The sequence below is a fragment of the Lampetra planeri genome, chromosome 43, assembly GCF_965212315.1.
Source record: "Lampetra planeri chromosome 43, kcLamPlan1.2.h2, whole genome shotgun sequence".
Classification (NCBI taxonomy): domain Eukaryota; kingdom Metazoa; phylum Chordata; class Hyperoartia; order Petromyzontiformes; family Petromyzontidae; genus Lampetra; species Lampetra planeri.
The window spans coordinates 1059848-1082910 of NC_136149.1; the positions used below are offsets into that span (position 1 = coordinate 1059848).

At 51.1% G+C, this 23063-nt stretch overlaps 1 protein-coding gene across 2 annotated transcripts; it reads left to right on the plus strand.

Annotated features, from left to right (window-relative positions):
• Nucleotides 1-31: 31 nt before the first annotated feature.
• INTS4 (integrator complex subunit 4) lies at nt 32-22677 on the plus strand. Of its 2 annotated transcripts, none has more exons than XM_078613980.1 (24): nt 32-182; nt 964-1079; nt 2389-2622; nt 4240-4357; nt 4530-4636; nt 4983-5168; nt 5639-5689; nt 5836-5924; nt 6255-6375; nt 6944-7015; nt 7207-7381; nt 7985-8190; nt 8718-8860; nt 9614-9729; nt 10051-10184; nt 10369-10514; nt 11812-11905; nt 13155-13235; nt 13831-13961; nt 15395-15454; nt 16242-16401; nt 17366-17509; nt 19619-19739; nt 20150-22677. In XM_078613980.1, the coding sequence occupies exons 2-24, from the start codon at nt 1026-1028 to the stop codon at nt 20365-20367; spliced, it is 2961 nt and encodes a 986-aa protein (XP_078470106.1). In that variant the 5' UTR covers nt 32-182; nt 964-1025; the 3' UTR covers nt 20368-22677. The 2 variants fall into 2 exon arrangements, with proteins under 2 accessions (XP_078470106.1, XP_078470107.1); XM_078613981.1 differs by having other exon boundaries at nt 2392-2622.
• The last annotated feature ends 386 nt before the right edge of the window (nt 22678-23063 follow it).

The following is a 23063-nucleotide window of genomic DNA, read 5'->3' on the forward strand; positions in this document are numbered from 1 at the left end:
GGCGGCGCGCTTATCTGTTGTAGGGATTTGAGAGCGTGGATGCCAGCAGTGTTGAATGAATGGGAGGCTGGTTAAGTCCCCAAATGTAATTTGACAGGGCCAGGGGATTTTAATTTGCCAGGGGATTGTTATTTTCTTTCTTTCCTACGGCTGCAGAGCGGCGACTACAATTTCACATTCAGGTGGTCAAGCCAGATAACGAGCGCGGTCAGGAGCAGCGGAGTTTATCGCCGCTGTGATGATTGTCTCCGTCGTATTTGCGGATTGCGTCGTGATATGTAAATGTCCACACGATGGGTCGCTTTGTTGAGTTGTTATTTGTGGCCAGGTCGCTTCTGAAAAAAAAGCGAATAGTTCGGTGGGCTTTACCTGGTAAGATAAACAATTTTTTATATGGAGATTTATTTGAAAAAAAAAGTTAGTTTACATTTCCTATACTTTATACCCCTATCGTGTATTTTGCATTGTTTGTCGTAACGTTCAGACCCCGTGCCCCAACTGTAAATCTGTGAGCTGTAGGATAAAAAAGAGCTTTGTGGTTAATCGGATTCGCCCTCCAGTGTCAATAGAGATTATCGAGTGAGCGAAGGGCCCCTTGGACGTGGGGGAGTTGGTGGCGGCGGCCATCTTACTAAGGGAGGAAGAAATAGTGGGGGAGGGGGGGACGAGCGTGACGTCAACAGAACTCGACACGCTCGAGGCCATGGCGGCGTTTACCCCCCATTTTCCCTACGCAAGATGGCGGTAGTATTCAACCCCCTTCCCCAATTTTTTATATGTAATATGGGGACGGTACAATCTTGACTGAAAGCTTTCGTGACTGCAGGAATTAATATTCCTTGGGTCTTTTGGCAAATCCACGTAGAATGGTTCATTTTCCCTACGTAATATGGCGGCGGTATTTAATCCCTCCCCCCACGCAATATGGCGGCGTTTAACCCCCCCCCCCCTCCAATTCCCTAGGCAACATGGCGACGGTGGCAGCATCGTCACTGAGGCCGAGCGACTAAAGGCAAGCGGCTACGATGGCCGCCCACTTGAAGAAGCGCGTCTACGAGGAGTTCAGCAAATCCGCGCAGGTTCGCGAGGCTCTCGGTCGACGGGGACGAAACCGATCCGCGTTTGCCGCCACGTCCACACGCCGCGTGTGTGGGGAGCTGCTGCGCTAGAATCGTTCCACACTCGCGGCGCGGCACGCGTGTTGGCGCTGGGGTGGTCGTTGCATCCGATGTTCATTTCTTGTCGTTCTCGTCGATGTTTATTCGTTGTGCGTGTGTTTACCCGACTCTCATTATGCGCCCAAGTCGCCGTCACGCGTTGCTTTGAATTGTATACAGCGCAGTTGTGTACAGTTGTATTCAAGAGCGACCCCCCACACGGGTTTACTCGGCCTCGCCATGTGAATGTGGAATTTCGTCCACTGGCTCACGTCTGTGAACGGGAAATTAACGCTGCCCCCCCCCCCCCCGACGCTCGATTGATCGGGGGAACAATGTTGACTTCGAGTACAGTGATAACTGATAAATGCAGTTGCCTACATATTTCCAGTGTGGTGAAGTATGGTCAAATCACTCCAATGACCGCGACAAGGCGTGGCGAGGCCGTAATCCAGCAGTGGATCGAACAAAACCTCTGTAACCAACAACTGCCCGTGACCACCGCAATGTGTCAGACCGGGGCCCTGTCTGGGAATTGAAGCAAAATTTGAGCCAGAACGATTGGCGCACCTGGGCTCGCCTCCCGCTCACGGTGTCAACACCGGTGACGATTATCTGAACCGGTTATGCCCCCCCCACCCCTAGGTTGACTCGGCCTCAAATGAGTTGCGTGGGGGTTTTTTTGGCCACCCTGCTGCCCAGAGGCCTTTCGACACCTACTCGCAGCATCGCTGTCAACCCCTTGTCAGTGCCCTGCCTTATTAGAGACCAACTCGGGGACATTAGTGGTCACCCCGTGCCCCTTATACATCTCAACGTTCACCCTACAAAGTCCCAACACAAGGGAGAAACACAAACAAATAGACAACATTTTTGTTGTTGCCCATATTGAAACAGCTGTGCGCCGTATGGACCTGACAACTCAATCTCCCCGCACAAGAGAATACGGGGTTAAACCGCATGGCTCGACACGGCATGTCAACTGTGTTTTTAACTTGACTCGTGTTTGTCGTGGTCAAATCTTGCAATCATAAGTTAGTCTACTTCCTGTTGTCCAATCAATCCCAAAATTTGCACACGGACTAAGATCCGGTGACAATGCATGCCTGTATTAAAATCGGCATCAATTAATCAATTAATTGCCTCCTTTCAAGCAATTACAATTTTTGTATGGACGGCTATTTTTTCTGGTGTGACCGCGCTTTTTTTTGCTGTCGTCCCGCGCTGCCAGCAGGACGAGGGTGCCCCCTCCTCCTCCTCCGCTGCCTCCTCCGCCGCCGCTGCCGCCGCCGCCAAGCGCCTGCGGCTCAGCAAGCCCAGCAAGTCGGCGGCGCTGCACGTGGAGCTGTCGCGGGCGCGCGGCCCCGCCGAGGCGCTCAACCTGCTGCTGCACTTCGCCCGCCGCCCCGTGGAAGCCGAGAGCGCCGAGGGCGTGCTGCGGATCCTGCTCGACCACTACTACAAGGCAATGCCGACGCGCTCGCGCGCCGTGTCCACCCGGACGGTTTACACCGTGTTCTTGTGCAGGGGAAATTGAGTGGGTCCATATGGCCGTTTCAATATCATAGAGGTTTTTTGGGTTCGGTCACGTAAAAATATATAAGTGTCGTTAAACCCGCCACCGCCCGACACAGCCAATTAGTGAGGTTTGTTACGGAAACAAAATGTGCCAATTCGTTACTAGTACAGCACACATTTGTGTTGGAGAGCAAAAGCCACAACATTTACAATCTGAGTACACCGTTTCAAAACGGGCAAAAATAAAATGTGTCGATTTGTTTGTGTTTCTCCCTTGTGATGGGACTTTGTAGGATGAATGTTGAGCTTTATAAGGGCACGGTGTGACCAATAAGGTCTGGATTGGTCTGTAATAAGGTAGCAACTTTGATTTATAGCTTTCGTGACTGTAGGGATTCATATTCTTGGTTCTTTCGGTAAAGTCACGTAGAAGGGAAATAATAAAATAATAGTAATATAAAAAAAAATATTTCCCTTCTACGTGACTTTACCGAAAGAACCAAGAATATAAGGTAGGTACTGATAAGTGCCTATGATACTCAACTAAACTAAAACTTTTTAATTTTATTTTCCTGGATTAGGCCCACTGAGATGTATAGCTCTTTTCAGAAGCGACATGGCCACAAATAATAGCCCAATTGAAGTTGCTTGTTATCACGTGGAAATTTATAGCAGCCAAATACTCTAAACCCATATTTATAAATGTGGAGGGAAAAACCGGAGGAACCGGAGAAAAATACACGCGACCACGGTGAGAACATTGCAAACTCCAAATATACAGCAGGCGTCGGGATCGAATCAACCACATCTTGTATACCAGGCAAAGCAGTTGAAGATCTCACCACCGCACAATGGCATTCGCATAATTAATAATCTATATATTTATAGAGTGACTTCAATCAAAGCGTCGACGTAGCTTGAAAAACTGTGACAATATAAATATTTAGATGGTAGGATTAAGGAATGAGTGACAGCGATAGAGAATTCTTGGGGACCAGGAAAAGGGAGGCAGGGGAAGGAGCGGAGGGGCAAGTGGAGGGAAGAGATCGGGCGGTAGAGAGGAAGAGGTGAGCTTTCAGAGAGGAATGGAAGAAGGTTTAAGCAAGGGGACTGTTGATTGTACAAGAGACGTTTAGAACAGCTTTATTTACCTAGGAAAGCCAAACTGAGTCCTAAGACTCCCTTTCAGGAGGGTACTATATTGGGATGTTTGGCCAATACTGGTCACGTATATTTTTAGATATTGGAGGAAGCTGGAGTGCCCAGAGGAAACCCATATAGATAGGGGGAGAACATATAAACTCTACACCGAAATGTGCCCGAGTAATCAAACCCAGGCTCTTCTTGCTGTGACACACCACTGCGCTCCATATGGCTGAGTTAATATCAACTTAGAAGTCCAGATTACTCCTCCGTAAGTTTTCGTGGTTGTGCTATATAGCGCTCTAATGTGTTTTCAGGTTGTTGCGCGTGATGTCTGAAATTTTGCATAAGATAAATAAACCTTTGGCATTGTAAAGCGCATTCTCTACATGTGTCCGTGTGCATTCGCATGCCACTGCAGGAGTCGGAGAGCTCTGTGCGCCTGAAGATCGCGTCGCTGCTCGGGCTGCTCACCAAGACCCCCGGCTTCACGCCTGACTCAGTCCTCGATGACGTCATCAACGCGCTCAACTCTGAGAGTCAGTGCTTGTATTCATTCTATCACTTGTCACCCTGGTGCAGTGCTATTATTGGTGTTTTTGGTCCAGTGCTTTTAGTGGTTTTAGTTGTGGCTAAAAGGGGTGCCTTTCTCACTCCTCGTCCTTTTGCCCACAACCTGACTGCCCTTCACCCCCCCTCTCCCCCCACCAGAGTCACACCAGGTGAGAGCCCAGCTGTTGGACTCCCTGCAGGCACTGGGTTCCCTGCAGTCTGAGGCCAGCGCCCTGCGGGCAAGGCTTGTCGATGTCGCCTGCAAGGTGTGACATCACTCCCAACATGTGACGGCGGGTAGTGAGCGAGCGAGCTGATGTGACGGTTTTGATGTAAATGTAAAGCGACGATGCTGGAGAATGCGTTGGTAAATTTTTGCTTAGTGACACAGGATAAGAATTATCAGAAGAAAGGAGGTGGTGATAACACTCATAAATGGAATTCTGCAGAGCATTTATACGTAGTAGTAAAATAGCACAAGACAAGTCCGCCTTGAAATTCTATCAACCGACGGTAGATATACATCGTGTAGTAGAACCACTGTAGGTGTTACATTCATGACAGTTGTAATTATTGCAAACACACGTGGCTTTTTTTATGTTTTTTTTGCAGTTTCTCACCGACTCCTACCATGGTGTACGGAGCAAATGTCTACAGCTGATTGGCCTGTCTGGGGAGCCTTTCCAGCCGGTTGTGAAGGAGGGTGATGGGGCTGCACCGCGAGATGTGCAAAGGATTTTGGGAGATTCCTTCACTGACCAGGATGCCAGGGTCCGGACCAGTGCCATCAATGGCATGGTTGGTGAAGAGTCATATTTTTTTCCATCATCATTACCAGGGACATTATCAACATCACAATCATTGTCATCATTTTCATGGTCACTGCTCTCATTTTACTTTCATAATATTATTTTACATTCCTTGGACAATCTTACCTCCCTTTGCTATGTTGGTCATGGGGATTGTTTAATCAAATGTGATCACACTGGTCAGTACAGGCAGGTTGTGCCCATGACCAGTTTAGATGTCTTTCACCACTGGTGGGAACACAAACTGTTGTGAATTCACAGCATAATTTTGGAATCGTGCAAATTTAAGGCTATTAAGGTTTGGACTACCGTCCTATAATTCATGTAATTTGTCAATTATCCTAATTATGAAAAAAAGTGTGTATGGTTGCTGTAGTTTGAATATCCTCATGCACCACCTTCTGGTCTTTGTAAAACGGTATCGCAGCTTAGGCCGAATGTTTATCTTTGATTGTTCAGTTGCAGCTGCACGACCGTGGCGTGAAGTTGGACCAGAGCGTCTATCAGCAGGTGGGAGCCAGATGCCCTCGCCATAACAGTCTACTTGCGTATATGCACTTTTTCTGAAAGTGTAACACTAATTCTGTTCAAGAGCTTTGCATGTGTGTGTGTGTGTGTTTTACTTGTGTTTGCTTAATCCACCTGTGTGTGTGTAGACTTGCCAGGCTCTGTCTGACGACTATGAACAGGTCCGGTCAGCGGCTGTGAGACTCATCTGTGTTATCAGCCAGATTTACCCTGAAAGGTAAAGTCAAGGCCACGTGAAGCACATCATGATAGCACTCGAGCTTACATCTCTGTAACATCACTCCCGTGCATCTTGCATACATCATGAACGTGACGTCGTTAGAAAACGTTGTGGTGGAGTGCTTCACCGTAACTTTCAGATATTATTCTCATTGGCAAAGCTTCAAGCTCATGTGAGGCAGCCAGGGAAACAAGGTTTTTCTAACTGATCTGCAAAAATAAGAGCTGTTCGTTTTTATAGTTTCCATTTCATTGTAGGTGTGAGATATTCAGCCTTGTGTACACATTATTTTGGTAATATCGTACCAAACTTTGCCTCACCCCACAGTGTGGTGCCGGTTCCTTCCTCCAATGAGGAGATCCGTCTGGTGGACGACGCTTTTGGCAAGGTCTGCCAGGTGGTGAGCGACGGTTCTCTGCTCGTCCGAGTGCAGGCTGCCAAGATGCTGGTGAGTTTGCGTCATCGTTTATTGAACGGCAATTCTGCACGAGGTCACTCGGAGGACAGAGCGTTGAGCTACTTTAGAATCCCGGGAGCCGCATGTGATTAAGCTGGTTTCTCAAGTGCAGTGGTCTAGTGAGTTTGTTGAAGCGAGTACATTTTGGTTCTGCAATTTCGCTAAATTCCAGCTGGAATAAAAACACAGTTTAACGTTATTGAATTATAAAGTATCAGTTTAACAAACGGGCTCAGTGGCAGGAAAGCATTGCCCCCTACTGTGTGGTCCAGATGTCTCTTGAAGGGATCTGAGGGGTAGCTGTGTGATATCCATTTCCTTTGGCAATTCTCTAACATGAAGGGTTGCATTGTCCTTCCAGAAATTCCAATGGATTATTTGTCTCGTAACTTGTCACTGACAGCACAATCGGAATAAAACTGGGAAAAAATATATTTTTTTATTCTACATGCATCCGACTTCCAGGGTTGTCCAAGGATTGTATCAATATGCCCATGGCGCAGATGGCACTTTGAATTGTATAACGTATTTTTCAACCTTGTTAATATCGTCCATACAGGGAACAATGCAGAATGTGAGCGAGAAATTTCTGGAGCAGACTTTGGATAAAAAGCTCATGTCGGATCTCCGGGTAAGGCATGGAACTACACTTCTAGTTCCCGCACACCCTGAATGAATAACGCGTGGTTTGTGACTACCGCTGTATCGCGATCTTGAGGACGTTTGCATCCCGAACAAACATCAGAGGCAACACGTGGTGTGGCTCGTGCGCTCACCGCGCTCACCGCGCCACCTCGATGCACGCCTCGTCTCTCTCTCCAGCGCAAGCGCAGCGCGCACGAGCGCTCGCGGGAGCTCTTCACGTCGGGCGAGTTCTCGTCGGGGCGCAAGTGGGCGGACGATGCGCCCCGCGAGGAGCTCAGCACCGACGCCGTGAGCCTCATCAACCAGGGCGCGTGCGGGGCCCTCGTTCACGGCCTGGAGGACGAGCTGTACGGTACGCGTGGACGCACGCATACACGCACGCGGCTGGAGCTGGCACATTAAGGTCGCTCACGTCCATGTGTAAACTTCAATTGGTATTTACTGATTTTTTTGTTGTTGCGGGCGATTACTCAGGCCTGTTTAAAGATGCTGGCAGCCCCCACATCCTGCCTCTCGAAAGTGGAGGGAGCCCACTCGGAGCCACACCCAGATTTACGGCCGTTATTGTCTGTCGGGAAATGCGTGAAAGCGTCGTGCTTTGTGTGTGTGTGCACATTGTGTGCATGTGTGGGGAGCGCTAGTGTAGCAGTTCGCGCGCTGTACTACCAACCCGGCGACCTGGGTTCGATTCCTGCTCATGGCCAACACCAGTGATGATTATCTGAACCGGTCCTTGGCTTCCCCTAGGTCAACTCAGCCTTAAATGAGGTCCTGGTGCGGTGTGTAAACATCGTCACTAGAGAAATAAAGGCAGCTGAGCGTGGGTGGTGGTGCCCTCGTGTGCCATGTCGGCCTTCATAGGCGCTCGCTAACAGCACTTGCCCCAACAGTCTGTTAAGGCTATACGGGTGATCTTTGTCTTTGTGTGCATGGTTGTCATCACCGTTGCTCGCAGAGGTGCGCATGGCGGGCGTGGAGTCGCTGTGCTCCCTGGCGCTCACCTCGCGCTCCTTCGCCACCAAGTGCCTCGACTTCCTCGTGGACATGTTCAACGACGAGATAGAGGACGTGCGGCTGCAGTCGATCCACGCGCTGCGCCGCATCTCCACGAACATCACGCTGCGCGACGACCAGCTCGGCACCGTGCTCGCTGTGCTTGAGGTTCGCACGCAATCGCCCGAGTCGGCGAGTGGCAGCTGTGTCGTCAACTCCCGTCGCAGAGAGAGGGGAGGGGGGGCAGGATGGAACTGTTTGTCCCGAGTGTTAGACTTCATTGGGCCGAGAGGGCTTTTCAAGAGAGGCCTCATTTTCCATTTTGCCTGGCGGCCTTGCCCAAACTTCGTAGGGTCGAGTGGAGAGTGCTTGGATGGTGTGGGCACCACACACAAACAGGTTATATCTCCAGGCTGCAGGGCTACATGGTGGGCAGCAGAGGGCAGTGCAGCACAATCTAGTGTGCTGTACTTCTGTGCTCTGGGATTTATGGTCTCCGTTTGCACCAACCAGCACTGGCCACCGTGGTGAATTATGGTCAAACAACCCCCGTGACCGACACGGCATGGGGTGGCCATCATCCATCAGTAAACTGACTCGCTGAAAATTATTATGATAAGTCAAGACTATGCACTCCAGATGAAGCATATATTTATATATTTCTCACGCACATGTGTGCGCGTGCTTCGCTCCAGGATTCGTCGCGGGACATCCGGGAGGCGCTGCAGGAGCTGCTGTGCTATACGAGCGTGGCCACCAAGTCCGGCGTCCACATGGCGCTCGTGGAGCTGCTCAAGAACCTGACCAAGTACCCGTCGGACCGCGACTCCATCTGGACGTGAGTGTTGCCCGGCCACAAGCAACCCACGCACAGTCACCCCGCTAGTTGCCGTCCCATCGCGTTTTCCCGTCCGTAAGCATGCATGCTCACACCCTCGAAGCCGTGGACGCACTTACGGTGAATTGCGGAGGAAAAATGTGAAGGCCTTATTTTGTAATGAGTTGGGGCAAAGGGTCAGTTGGCGAAGCACTGGCCAACAAAACGATAGTTCTCACCTGAACTTTGGCGTCGTAGCCAAAAACTGAAAATGGTGCAACGAAGCAAGGAGGAGTGCACACTTAAAATTACACTGAGCGTACCCATCAACGCAAATGGGTTCTAATCAGTGGGACTCCGACTGGAGAACCTTGGGGGGAAAACCCAAGAAATTGAGAGGGAATCCCAATAAACACAGGCACAGAAACGTTTGCAGGCAAGAGCAAGTCTACTTTTGGGGTAGTTGGGAAGGGCGATTTACCGGGACCCAGCATCATCACTGATAGGTCCCAGGGGCAGCCAGGGCAGCACCAACGGCTCCAAGGACACCTTGGGGGGCTAGGTCCTGTTCACAGAGTCCCACAGCATCTTGAGGGGCCGGGGCCATTAACCAGCGAGTCCCTGAGCAGGTTGCGTATTCCTCAAAGCTGGCTATCGGCTGTTTGCCGTCGAAGGTTTACCCGCCGTTATTGTTACCATCGGCATTTATTATCCCACGCGTAACTATCTCTGGCCTGTGGTTTTGCGCTTTGGCTTCTTGTTGTCCCCCGCAAGGTGCCTGAAGCACATGGGCGCCCGCCACCCCACGCTCGTGCTGTCGCTGGTGCCCGAGCTGCTCAACACTCACCCATTCTTCGACACGCCCGAGCCAGACATGGACGACCCTGCGTGTATCCCCATTGTTCACGAGTGTCTGGTGCAACTGTGTAGTCTACATCGGTGCTGATTAGACAAATGTGGCCAAACTCTCCTCGCACCTGTGTGATGGCAACCTTATGTTGCTGTGCCAACCTCGGTGGATGCTCGCCAACAGCACATGCTCCAACAGGAATGGAGGTTTTCTGTTTTCGTGATTTTTGTCTGTGTGTGTGTTATTGTTTAGCACCTGTGTATTTGAGCCAGATCTTTTTAATTATGTCCGTGAGCATGTGTTGTGAGCACTTCATGTTTGCTGTGGATGTCTCGTGGTTCCTTAATCGATGCATGAGCAGACATCGCCGTGCTGCTGCTTGTGTTCAACGCTGCCCAGAGCTGCCCAACCATGACTGCCCTCTTCCCTGACCACACTCTCCGCCACTACACCTACCTCAGGGACAGCCTCTCCCACCTGGTGCCCTCCCTGCCGGTGAGGTCAATCGCACACCGGCTTCGGGCGGATGCCTTCGTCCAGCAGTGGATCATCCGTGACAGCAGCTGATGACGACGGCGACGACGATGAGCAGCACTCGCCTGTACGGGCTACGTCACCAACGCGAGTGACCCCTCTGTCGTTGCACCTGCCGCGTGCGTGTGTGCGTGCGTGCGTGCAGGGCTGTGTTCGGGGCTCCATGTGCGAGGCCCCCGCGGCCGTGGAGGCCGGCGACGCCCGCTTCCTGCAGCAGAGCCTGGAGCGCGTGCAGCAGCTGCGGCGCGCAGACACGCCCGGGGCGGCACGCCTGCTGCAGCTCACCATCCGGTGAAGCAGCACACCGGCACGCACGGCTTCGGGTTGGGGGGGGGGTGCGGTTGGGTGCCCTGCCACGATGCCCACCGATGATGGCTCCTTCTTGCCACCGCAACGACCTAGCGTGCCGTTTGGAAGGTGCCGGGTTGTGTTTTTCCACTGGAGAGGCCGAGCCGCTTCTCCAACGTCGCACGCACCGAACGGTGTAGAGACGCGCGTGGACGATGCGGTGAAGACGCGTCCTCGCGGCGTGCTGACTCGCGTCACACGCAATTAACGTTTTTTTAAGACCGTCCCCGGCCCTGCATGGCCCCGAGTCGCCACAGATGTGTTTTGAGGCCGCCAGCGTGTCATGGATTGTCTCTGAAAATGAGCCCGTGAAAAACTCCCCATACCACCGATGGCCAAGAACTGGCTCGGCTCAGAAGTGCGAGTGGAAAGGAGGGGGGGTATAATGGCCAGACTGCTCAATTCGGGCATATGCCGTTCAAACACGCACCAAGGCAGCGTTCTCATCTCCAGCAATCGCAACCCTGCCCCCCCAAGCCCCCCCAAGCGTAGCTTGCCGTCATACCAACCGTCAGGCATGTGCAGTGTGCAGTGGCTTGCTTCAGAGAAAACATTGGTAATCGTGAAAAAGACCGTGGGAGATTGTATGAACTGGAGTTTATGAACGCCACACGAAGGGACACACTGATACAACTCGCATAGTACACACGTCACGATGACACTCTAAAATGCTGCTAGGAAGCTCGAACACACCGTTTGAACAAACACGTGGGCACAGTCGGCAACGTCTCGACTCTGGAGCATTCACTGCCAGCGCGCGCCGCCAGATGGCGCACGTGAACATCGAGAGAATATGCACGGGACAGTGTTGCGCACCACGAGTGTACACCGGGAGAACTATGGCATATACCACAGAGCTAAATGACTAATTTGGGCAATTGTTGTCAGATCACAGAGCTTGGGCGCACGTTGACGCTGGTTTCTGGCCGCCTTACAGCTCTCATGAGGTTTCCTTCTCTCTCGAGTGGCCCCTTTACCTTGTTTATAACCTTCCTGATCTATTTCAACACCCAGGTGACTCTTGCAATTTGAGACTATCCTTGTCTCAATTCTTGACCTCTCACCTGGTCACACCGAAGTAAGCCTGTTACCTTGGGGGTAAGGCGCAGTTACATTTTGGTCTCAAAAGCCTCATGGGGTATCTCACGCTCCGCTGTATTTCCCGTCTTGGCCTGCGATGTAAAAGGCAGCCTGCGCTCATATGTTGGATGCGCCCTCTTGCTCTTCTGCCCGTTTCCAGGGACCTGAAGCGATTGGGGGAGCTGCAGCCTGAACTCACGGGAGCGGCAGAGTTTTCTGCGCTCTACCTGCAGTGTAAACTGCTGCTCACGGAGGTGAGGATCACGCACGCAAGGACGCCCCCTGCCCGATACGGTGCACGTCACAACGCATCGATGCACCGTTTGAGCGCGGCACGGTGGCACAGTGGTAACGCTTGTGCCTCGCCGCAAGAAGGGACAAGGCTCGATTTCTGGCTTTGGGCCCTACTCCGTGTGGAGTTTGCACGTTCTCCCCCCCCCCACCCGTTCTCCCGCCCTGTTATCAATGGATTTCTCCCTTGTTCGCCGATTTCCTCCCATAGCTAACCCCCACCCAACCCCCCCCCCCCAACCCCCCCCATACAACGTTGCTGGTATTGGCCAAGCATTCAAAATGATGAAAAATTACCTGTAAATTACTCAATTACGATTGCACGCAGCAATATTGTCCCTGACTGTGAAAACTTGGCAGGAAAAATAGTTTCGAGATCCGGTGAAGCTTTAGGTAAACAAGCGTAATAATATTGATTTAAAGCTTTCGTGACTGCAGGGATTTATATTATTGGTTCTTTCGGTAAAGTCATGTAGAAGGGAAATAATACAATAAAAAAATATATACAACAATAAACGTCGTGAGAATTTTAATGTTTTATATTTTTATTATTTTATTATTTCCCTTCTACGTGACTTTACCGAAAGAACCAAGAATATAAGCGTAATAATTAAAAAAGTGCATCCTTACTCTTAGGAAATCTGCACTGAGCCATGAGCGTAGTGATAGATGATTGACAATTTATGTAACGTCTACGCTTCACGTTATGTCTAGGCTCCTGGAACAAAACTGTACAAATGAGGTAGGAAAAAACTACAGACAATGCAAACTTGATGGTAGGAATGAGACAATACATTTTTGATTCTTGACTTAAAGAGTGACCTAGAATTGGTGAATGGGTGAATCGTTTCAAGCCTATCAGATGTGCGGCCCGTCGGTCCGCTGAGGTGTAATTCCTGTTGCGCAGGCCACTGGTAAGTGTCCTTGATAACCAAGTCAGAGCCCATCGGAGGGGGTGCAGTGGTCAGTGCTCGGTGCTAGCAACCTGGTGACACGAGTTCGATTCCCAGCTTTGGCTAACGTCGGTGAGGAGTGATATCTAAACCGGTCCTGGGACTCTTGACACCAATCCGTACGAGACCAGCGTGATGAAGTATGGTTGAAGCGTGCAAAGGCCTTAATCTACCCGTGGAAGAGCTCTAAGTGAATGGCATTGTGCACACACCCGTGATAGTCCTATTCCACCCCCCCTCAACCCCCACCGTTCCCCAGGCTCTCCAGGACAAAGTGTGGTCCATGGCCGTCCCCCTGTATCTGCCTCAGGACAGCACAGCCTCCAATGCAGCCGCCCAGGTGAGTCCCTCCCTTCCGGCACTGCTTCCCGTTTCTCTCCCTCTCCTCCCTCCCACCATCATTCCCTCCCTCCCTCCACTCCCCCCATCCCTCCCTCCCCTCCCCCCATCCCTCCCTCCCCTCCCTCCTCTCCATTCCCTCTCTCCCCTCCGTCCCTCCCCCCTCCCTTCCTCCCCTCCTCCCTCCACATTTTTTTCCAGGGGCTAGAATATTACACATGAATAATGTTAGTCATGATACATTTGATATTCATGCCATTTTCATAGCGCAAGGCTGTCACAAAGGTGCTATGTCTTACATGTGGATATCGTCTGCCAATAGTCATCGATGTTGCCATGTGGGTTTACCTAATTAAGTAAAAAAAATTCATTGCCTCCTCGTTTTCAAATAACGCCACGGGTTTTTTAACGTCCACCGTCAAAGATCCCGGCACTGCTTCCCGTGAGAGTTGTCCACGTGACAACACAATACCCGACAGCACAGTTGAAATATAATTGTTGTGTGTGTGGTGGTTGGGGGGGAGAGATGAAAGAAAAGAAGGAGTGTAGCGGGTTGCGTTGGTGGTGTTGTTGTCGTCGTCGCTTGCGGCGTTGAGATCGTGGAGCACACCTACCGCCTGGAGTTCCTCTTCGGGGGCCTGGAGCCGCTGCAGGTGGCGATGGTGCGGCAAACGCGGCTGGAGGCGCAGGCGCTGGAGCTCGTCCTCCAGGCACGCACCAACCAGGGGTGAGGAGCCACACTCTGCAAAGTTGGCGGTGTTCCTCCTGGCAAACGGGTCCGCTTGGGTTGTCGCTCTGGAGACCGGGAGATGCGTTGATCGATGAGCGGTTGTCGTGTTGATGGGTGGCGTTGGTCGCGATTTCTCACTGGACAGAGTGCGCCGTGTGAAAGCCTGCGGTCTTCCGCTACAAACGTTCAGCCATTGGCCCATGACCAATTATCCTGCGATGTGCCTCTGTCTTGTCGGATTTGAGACAGGATTCAGAGTTGAGCCTGGATAGCGCCTGTGTGGGCAAACACCGTGTATAAAGCAGGTATTATAGGCTGTGTCAGGGCTGTGTTGAGGGCAGTGCAGTGCAGACAAATCCATTGTTTTACTGTACTTTGCTGCCACATCTGTGCTCAATAACGCACATCGGCCAGCGTGGGGAAGTATGGTCGAGCAGCAACCCGTTACCTGCAACTAGAACAACCGGCTTGCAAATCAAATTTCGGGTTGTCCAGTGCCCCAGTCTCCAAGCCGGTCTTCGCCATCAATCCAAACGCTTTCAAATCGCATGAGCCCCAGCAGCCACAGTAACAGTGACGTAGATATTATATAACGATTATCGTCAGGAACGGCATCAACACTGCTGCATCACTTTCGGTTAATCCTATTACCACACTGTTCGTTTTCGTTGAAAGTTTCATCTGCAATAGTATCATACAGGGAAAACCTTTCAATATGAATTCGGAATATCCACCACTCGCTCAGTCAGTGGAAATGCATGCTACCCAACAATGATTTTGAGCAGAGCTATGCTTTGACAGTTTTATTTCATGTCTGCAGCATCTTTATCATTACATTGCCACCATCATCATCATCACTGCTGTTGTCAGCAATAATATCAGTGCCATTATTGTAATCGTTAATTAGAACAATGTCACAATTATCACCACCATCAACTGCCACAGCTCAACGTAAGTATTTTCATGATAAGAACCTTCACTGTCACCCGCATTACATGTTTAATGTTTAAGCACATTTTTCGGTGAAATCTAGCACGGTGACGATCGAGTGTCCCTCTCTCTTTGTGTATTTTTTCACCGGCCGTCGCCCTTCGTGTGCGGCGAGCGCCGACTCGCAGCCGTCGACGCTCATTGTCCCCTTCTTGGTTCTTTCGGTAAAGTCACGTCGAAGGGAAGTAATAAAATAATAAAAATAAAACATAATAAAATTATTCTCACGACGTTTTGGCCACAACGCAAGCAGCCGTTCTCAGGTGAAAACCAGGTCCGTCGAGGCGACAGAGTCTGACTCTGGCCGAAACGTCGTGAGAATAATTTTATTATGTTTTATTTTTATTATTTTATTACTTCCCTTCTACTTGACTTTTCCGAAAGAACCAAGAAGATGAAATCAAAGCTCATTGTCCCGTACTCGTTTCGCTCTCTCTCAGGGAGGAGCCACTCCTAAGCCGATGCGAGAAGTTCCTGCAGGAGGTGGAAGACTTCCAGAGGTAATGGCTGCCGGTGCCCGTGCCGTGCGTGCGCACGCGAGGACGCGCCTCACTCACTGGCCCGGTGGCCGGTGAGTGAGGCGCACGCGAGGACGCGCCTCACTCACTGGCCCGGTGGCCGGTGAGTGAGGCGCACGCGAGCACGTGCCTCACTCACTGGCCCGGCGGCCGGTGGCTCGTGCTCAGACGGAGCCGTCATGTGCGCGAGGCTTCCAATTAAAGGGCACCGAGGGGGGTGTGCCCTGCAGTTGGCAGCGCAGCGACGGTGGGTGGGCAGCGACCACACGAGTTTTGTACACCTTGTACGAATTGAAAGGCAAGACGCGCCCGCTAGACCCATCCTAATAGAACATTACAGGTAGAACCGTAGTTAAGCAGACCTCTGTATGTTCATCTCTATCTGTATGTTCAGCTTCTTTCGCACCGTACGTAGCCAACCATGCTCATCGGAGGTGGAGATACTAAATAATGTTTGTATCCATATCTGCACATGTAGATGGAAATATGATTTAGCCCGTCGGCTCCTTCCGAACCAATTTTATTCAGCAGCAAACTCTTGACCGGTTTGAGAACCTTCTGCGTCTCGTCAGCATCGTCAGGCTGCTGGGCTACGAGGAATAGTGGCAAGAGCAACCCCATCTCAACGATGGGGTTGTGTTTTAATGCAAAAAAGCACCGTGCTACACGGACTCATCACGTCGTCGTGACCCCAGTAGAGTCGGCAACTGAACCGGTACGCTGTTGGGCACGAGCGTGGCTCATCCGCTGCGAATCGTCGGGCTCGTAGGTGCCTGCACGCTGAGCTGGGCCGTCTGCAGGGAGGCTTTGTGGAGCGGTTGCTGGAGGCGATGCCGCGCCTCGCCTGCTGCAAGCCGGCCGAGATGATCTGCATCCTGCACACGCACCTGCAGCACACCACCTTCGTGCCCATGCAGCTTCCCCCGCAGGTGAGCGCTCTCGACGAGTTGGCATGTGTGTGTGTGCGTGCGTGTGCGTGCGTGTGTGTGTGCGTGCGTGCGCGTGTGTGTGCGTGCGTATGTGCGTGTGTGTGCGCGTGTGTGTGCGCGTGTGTGTGTGTGTGTGCGTGCGTGCGTGTGTGTGCGTGTGTGTGTGCGCGTGCGTGTGTGTGTGCGTGCGTGTGCGTGCGTGCGTGTGTGTGCGTGCGTGTGCGTGCGTGCGTGTGTTCACTTGCGTGGTAGGTGTAACCGTTGGAGAAGTGGATATTTTAAAAGCTTTGCTTTTGTGTAATGGGAAGAAAGAGGAAGGGAGAGGCGAGCAGTGAATGAGATTGGCCAACAATATCAATATCAGGAAACCGACCGGTACTGGCAGCGCTGAGCTCCTGGCATTTGAACCGAGTTATCAAGTGTAGGGAGTTAATGATCTCGGCTTGGCTGCCAACGATTGCCCAAAATTTCAGCTCTAAGAATTTAAAGATATAACTCTGGTTTTCCTGTCCTGCTACAAGTTCATAGCAGATTGCATGGAGACGTGTTGCCCCGACCATGCACACAAATAAGAAGGTCTTATGAAAATCCGCTTCCACGGGCCATTTCTCTAACAAACAAGGCACACTGCTCCGTGAGATTACTCCTATTGCTATTTGTTTTTACTAAATGGATGCATCACGTCGTGACACTGCCGATAGCACATCTGGAATAAATTTGGGGGGGAAAAATCCAGCAGAAAATGACCGAGAATTTTTTTTAATTGACAAATTGTGCCCAAATGTTTTATAAGGTGTGGTCAACCACACTAAAAACAGAACTCTTTGCCCAAATGGAGCACATAATCGCTTCGCAGGATTGTGCGTCACGGCTAAACCCGTTCACCGCGCGATTAGCGCGTTTGGCTACGCACGACACAAATGAAGTTGAACATACTGCACGTGTGTATGCGTACGTGCGTCAGGTGCGTCAGGCGCGCGCCACCATCCTGGAGCCGACGGGCGAGTCGGACAACCCGCTGCGCTTCACGGCGGGGCTGGTGCTGGCGCTGGACGTGGACGCCAAGTTGGAGAACGTGCCGGAGCCCCACCGCACCGTGCGCGTGCAGGTCGGTGAGCGGCCGCCCGCGGCCCGTCTGTCGGCACGTCGTCTCACCTGCGTGGCCCGTCCGCGTGTCCCAGTGCCCGTCCGCGTGTCCCCGTGCCCGTCCGCGTGTCCCCGTGCCCGTCCGCGTGTCCCCGTGCCCGTCCGCGTGTCCCCGTGCCCGTCCGCGTGTCCCCGTGCCTGTCCGCGTGTCCCCGTGCCTGTCCGCGTGTCCCCGTGCCTGTCCGCGTGTCCCCGTGGCTGTACACGTGTCCCCGTCGGTGTACACGTGTCCCCGTGTCCCTCACGTTCATACAACGGCCTGTCCTTTTGCTGTCCGAACACCTTTCTCGACCGGAGATTGAGTCTGTAAGGAAAATGTACTTTTCAGGCAAGTTTGGTGAGTCAATCGTCATCGTAATTTTGGTCATGTTTGAGATTCGATAATTTACAATAGTCTTGCAAATTCTATACAAATTACGCGCTTATGTACCACGAATGTTGCTGGCGTATCTGGACCAGGCACATGACGGCACACATTTGTAAGAGCGGAATTATCACCCCCTCTCAGCAGCCAGTGTACCACTGATACTGCACTCTCCAGGGGGCATTATCAGTGGGTGAGGTCAGATAAGATTCGGCAAAAGGCTGGACTGCAGGAACCCAGAGGTCAATCTGCAATGACCACGCAACCACCTAACCACACTGCAGTGCTGTTGATAACGGTTGTATGGATAGACGGATGATGACTGATTAGATGGTCGGTGGTGATAGGGAAACATTCCAAGTAGTTTTGTTATAGAAAAACATGAAAGTAATGAGATTGTATTTGCGTACTAACGGCATTGTGCACTGAGAGGAAGACACAACCCAAAAAACAAAATAGCCGTGTGTGCCTTGGGTGTCCCATGCTGTGCCACACCAGTCCAACGTAGTGGATGTGAGCAAAATACTTTAAAAATACCAGGAAAAAACAGTCTTGTTAGACTACTTCAGTCACGTAATTGCATTTATATATTAAAACATATGCCAGTGGCGCCACTAGAAACACTATGGTGACGTGCATGATAATAACTTAAAATTATGTTCTCGCAAGCGGAGCTTCAATCTCAAGTTGGACAGTCCGGGTCGCACGGCGCTGAGCTAACACGCATGTTACAATGCATCCGTTCATCGGTTAAAAGGCGATCGTTCAGATCGCAATGCATGCATAAAACTGCGTGTAAGAATCGGCCAGTTACGGTTTACGCGTAAACTTCGGGAGAAACTAAAACTACACACGCAGGGTAGGAAAAATTGAGAAACAATACAACCGAGGCAGATATCGGATCGCGACGATTCATTTAATCGTCGGTGGGGTTGGAGGATAACTCATTCCGTACCCATTATGTAAAAAAGTATGCAGAGAACACAAGCGACAGGAATCTGAACACTGGGATCGGATAACATCAATATTGTAGACCTCATTCTGACTGCTAAGAACAGTAAGTGGACTTGGGCACGACATGTCGCTACAAGGGATGACGGCTGGTGGGTGATGACGGCGAGATGGGATCGGCTCGTGTGCAGCAGCTCAATGATATGATACTTCGTGATGCCATGAGTGATGCCATGAGTGATGCCATGAGTGATGGTGATGGCTTCGGTGAACCCTTCACGCAGCAGTGGCTAGATCGCAGCTGACGATGTTACGAAGCGGTGGTCATACAATGATGAAGGCCGATATTGATAATGAGCGAGATGGTTTTTTTGGTATTGCTTTTTTACTTTAAGCTGCAATGGAATAAAATCTAAACTTTTTATTTGACCAGGTAAGGCCCACTGAGCTTTCTAGCTCTTTTTCAGAAGCGACCTGGCCACAAATGATAGCTCAACAATGAAGTGGCTTACCACGTGGAAATTTATAGCAGCCAAATACTCTAAATGCGTGATGCTGATTCTAAATGTGGAGGGAAAAACCAGAGGACCTGGAGAAAAAGCCACGTGACCACGGGGAGAGAGACACGAAAACTCCAAATATGCAGGCGTCGGGGTCAGGATCGAACCCACGACTTCCTGTATACCAGGTAAGGTAGTTAACATCTCCTAGCCACCGTGGCGCCATTCAAATGTTGGATGACGGGACTGTATGCAGGTGGTGTACCCTGACGGTCAGGCCCAGATCATCCACCCGCGGCCAGGAGACTTCCGCAATCCCCGCGAGGGGCAACACCGCCTCATCACCCAGGTGTACATGTCTCACGCCGCGTGGACAGGTGAGGGGGAACACGCGCGGCAAGACACGCGCACACGCTTACAGCTGGGACGATGAGTCGGTTGGGTCGTTTCGTCTACTCAAAGTGATAATCGACCATTGTTATCGTGATCGATTACTCTGGCCACTTAAAAAAAAAATGGCGTTCGATCCCCGCATCCTGACTTCCGAAGGCAGGAACACCCCCCCTTAAAACCACGCCCTGTGTGACATGACTTATGATGCAAAATCACACTGGGCATGACGCACGCACACATTTTCAATTCGCGCTGAAATTGAACCTATATTTTGACTGGTAGATTAGTTGATGACTTAATAATTGTGTATCCCAGTTGTACGCGTGACCTGGACGAAACCCTCTCCTCCCCCTTAGTCGCTCACTCGCTCATGCTCCCTCCCTCTCCGTCGCAGAGCCGTGTCACATCGAGCTGTCGCTGATGCTGGCGTTCTCCGCCGACAGCGGCCGGGTCGGTGTCGGCCCCGCGCCGTCGTGCCTCTCGCCGAGCCCCGCCTCTTGGCTGGAGAGCGCCGACCCCGGCCCGCCGCCCCCCGCCAACCCAGTGGAGGGCACGGTGCCGCTGTGCCGCCCCGTGCGCGTCTACGTGATGCCCAAGCCCACGCGACGCTAGGCCGCCCGGAGAAACCCTCGCCCAGCGCTGGGCTGGCGGATGTGAAACATCGGGCAGCCGCCAAATACTTCCTTGGGTAGTGGGAGGTTCCTTCGGAATGCCGGGTGTTGCAGGCTCGGCATACTAAATGACCCGACCAAGAGATGGCAGTACAACAAGTGGAGCGTTGACATTGATCGAAGCTACATTATTTTGTATTTTACCAGGTAAGGCTCACGGAGCTGTATCGCTCTTGTTTTTAGGAGCTAGCCGGCCACAAACGATAGCCTAACGAAGTGGCTTTCCATGTGGAAATGTATAGCAGCCAAATACTCTAAACGCATGTTTCTAAATGGGGAGGGAACAACTGGAGGACCCGGAGAAAAATCCACGCGACCACGGAGAGAGACGGACACCGCAAACTCCAAATATACAGCAGCAGGCGTCAGGGTCGGGATCGAACCCACGACCTCCTGTATACCAGGCGAGGTAGTTAACATCTCCTAGCCACCGCGGTGAACTGCGCATCCTCTACAGACTTGTGGTGGCAGGGTGGGGGGGGGGGGCGCTGGAGGGGGCTGAGCCATCTAAATCGTCATGTTCACCATCAACCTGCAACAATCCACTGTTGGATGAAGGCCTCCCCAGACGTTAAACCATATTTTACAATCCTGCAATGTAATAATTGACCGAGTCGTCAAGTCAGCAATGTTGACACGCAGGGTGCGAACTAGAGCAGAATGCACACAGACAAAGGTGGATTTTGCCGTTGGTCATTCTGAGGACTTATTCCAAGTTTGTTTAACATTGACTGTGTCATGGCCCCCTCCTGAGTATGCCCCCCCCCTATTTAAACGAGGTCACGCTACGCTCCTCTGGGTTCAGTCGGGCTGCTGAGCGAGCGAGACCGCCTTGACAGAGCAACTGGAAGTCGGGGAGGCAGGAATAATGATCACTATAAATATTACACTTTTGTTTTAGGCAAAGTGGGCACCCATCCAACTGCCATCCAGGATCAACTCTGTTCAGCTTTCACATTGTGACGAGATCGGACACATTACGGTTGGTTATTGGCTACTATGGGGCTACGTGATGGGCAGCCGTGGGCAATGCAGCAAAATCTATTGTTGTAATGTACTTCTATGCTATCACGTCTATGCTCTGAACTATGACCAGGCCGTACTGACCAGCGTGGTGAAGCATGGTCTAATAACTCGCGTGACCCGCACGGCATGTGGAGGCTTCCGTCCAGCAGTGGATTGGCAAAAGCGCGGAGTATGTACATTCCACATTCGTTGCTGAGCGATGTGCATTTTGATTTGCACACCGCTGAGAAGGCATATGGCATTGTCTGCCGACCCGATGTACTGCCCCCACTTCTCTCTTCGTGTCGCGTGCCTGTCGATTCTCACCATCCCAGTGGGCCACCTGGTCCTCGCCCGTTCAATCAAATCTCCAGCAGAAGTTTACATTAAATAACATAATTGTATTTTGTTAATGCTCGTGTAGATTAAAAACCAAGGGTCACTGCAGGTGTTACTTTCACCTGGCCAGAGATTCCCACCATTGGACCTCCAAACCAGTCCCTTCATTGGAATTACAGACTTGCAGATTATGCGTCTGGACCCTCTTCATCATACCTCCAAGTTTAATTTGATTGGCTAGGCGAGAACTCGGGATATGAGGAAGGCCTCATTTGCAAGGTGCAACAAAAGCAGTAACGTTGATGCAAATATAAAACCAGAGCATTAACAATCAAATACAAATCTGAGTAAAAACAACCACTTATTGGTGAGATTGAAAACGTTGCACCGAGTCGATATTAAATCAAATAGATTTCCAGGAACAAAGTTGGCTCTTTATTAAAAAAACAACTCTAGACTCTCGACCAGTGGTTCTTAACCTTGACTGCAGCAGTAATCAATCGTAAAAACAATCTACACTGTTTATAAACACACAGGGTTTGTATTATAAACACACATAGGGTTTGATGAAGCAAAGTGCGTGCCCGTGATGAATTTGTCTTTCGATGATTTCCCTTCTAAAACAATTGGCCACGTCTCTGGACCCTGCTCGGGACCCCCACCCTATTCGGACATTCAGACCCCTCTTCTCAGAAGGCTTCCAAGTCGCGACCAAACGCATTTTAAGTTCCACTCGATCCGAGAGATTCTCCATGATGTATGCTGACTTTCCTCTCAAGTTTGAAAAACGTGTATGTCGTCGTTATAGCGTTCGTTAAAATTGGTTGTGATTTTTCTTTTTAACATGCAAGCGAAGGCATTCTGATGTTTGTGCCACCAGCGTGTAAATAAAGACATTTAAAAATTGTTTGCCGACTTGCATGCCTACAATGTGTTGTGCAGCCGTGTCCAAGGTCACTGGAGTATCTGACACCAAACTGCACACGAGCGCATGACAGAACAATTTCAGCATCCCAACGGTATGGCGATTCATGGGCCTAATCGATTAGGTTGCTCAGCATAAATGCTTAGAACTTGTGCATATCTATCGATTATTTGTGTCCATGGTTTGTTTTGTCGGGTACCACCAGGGCCACGTGGAAGGTATCGGAGGGCAGTGCAGCGAAATCCACTGCCCTGTACGATGTGCTGCCATCATTGCTCCGTGCATTCTCCAACCCGCACTGACTGGCGTGGACAAGTGGAGTTCAACAAGCCCGGAGGTTTGATCTGTGTGGGGAGGCCCTCATCCAG

Bases quoted from the DNA above. Each gene is read 5' to 3' on its own strand.
- INTS4 (XM_078613980.1), top strand. From the start codon at position 1,026: ATGGCCGCCCACTTGAAGAAGCGCGTCTACGAGGAGTTCAGCAAATCC. The intron at 8,191-8,717 runs GTTCGCACGCAA...GCTTCGCTCCAG, and splicing joins CCGTGCTCGCTGTGCTTGAG to GATTCGTCGCGGGACATCCG. The intron at 17,510-19,618 runs GTCGGTGAGCGG...GACTGTATGCAG, and splicing joins ACCGCACCGTGCGCGTGCAG to GTGGTGTACCCTGACGGTCA.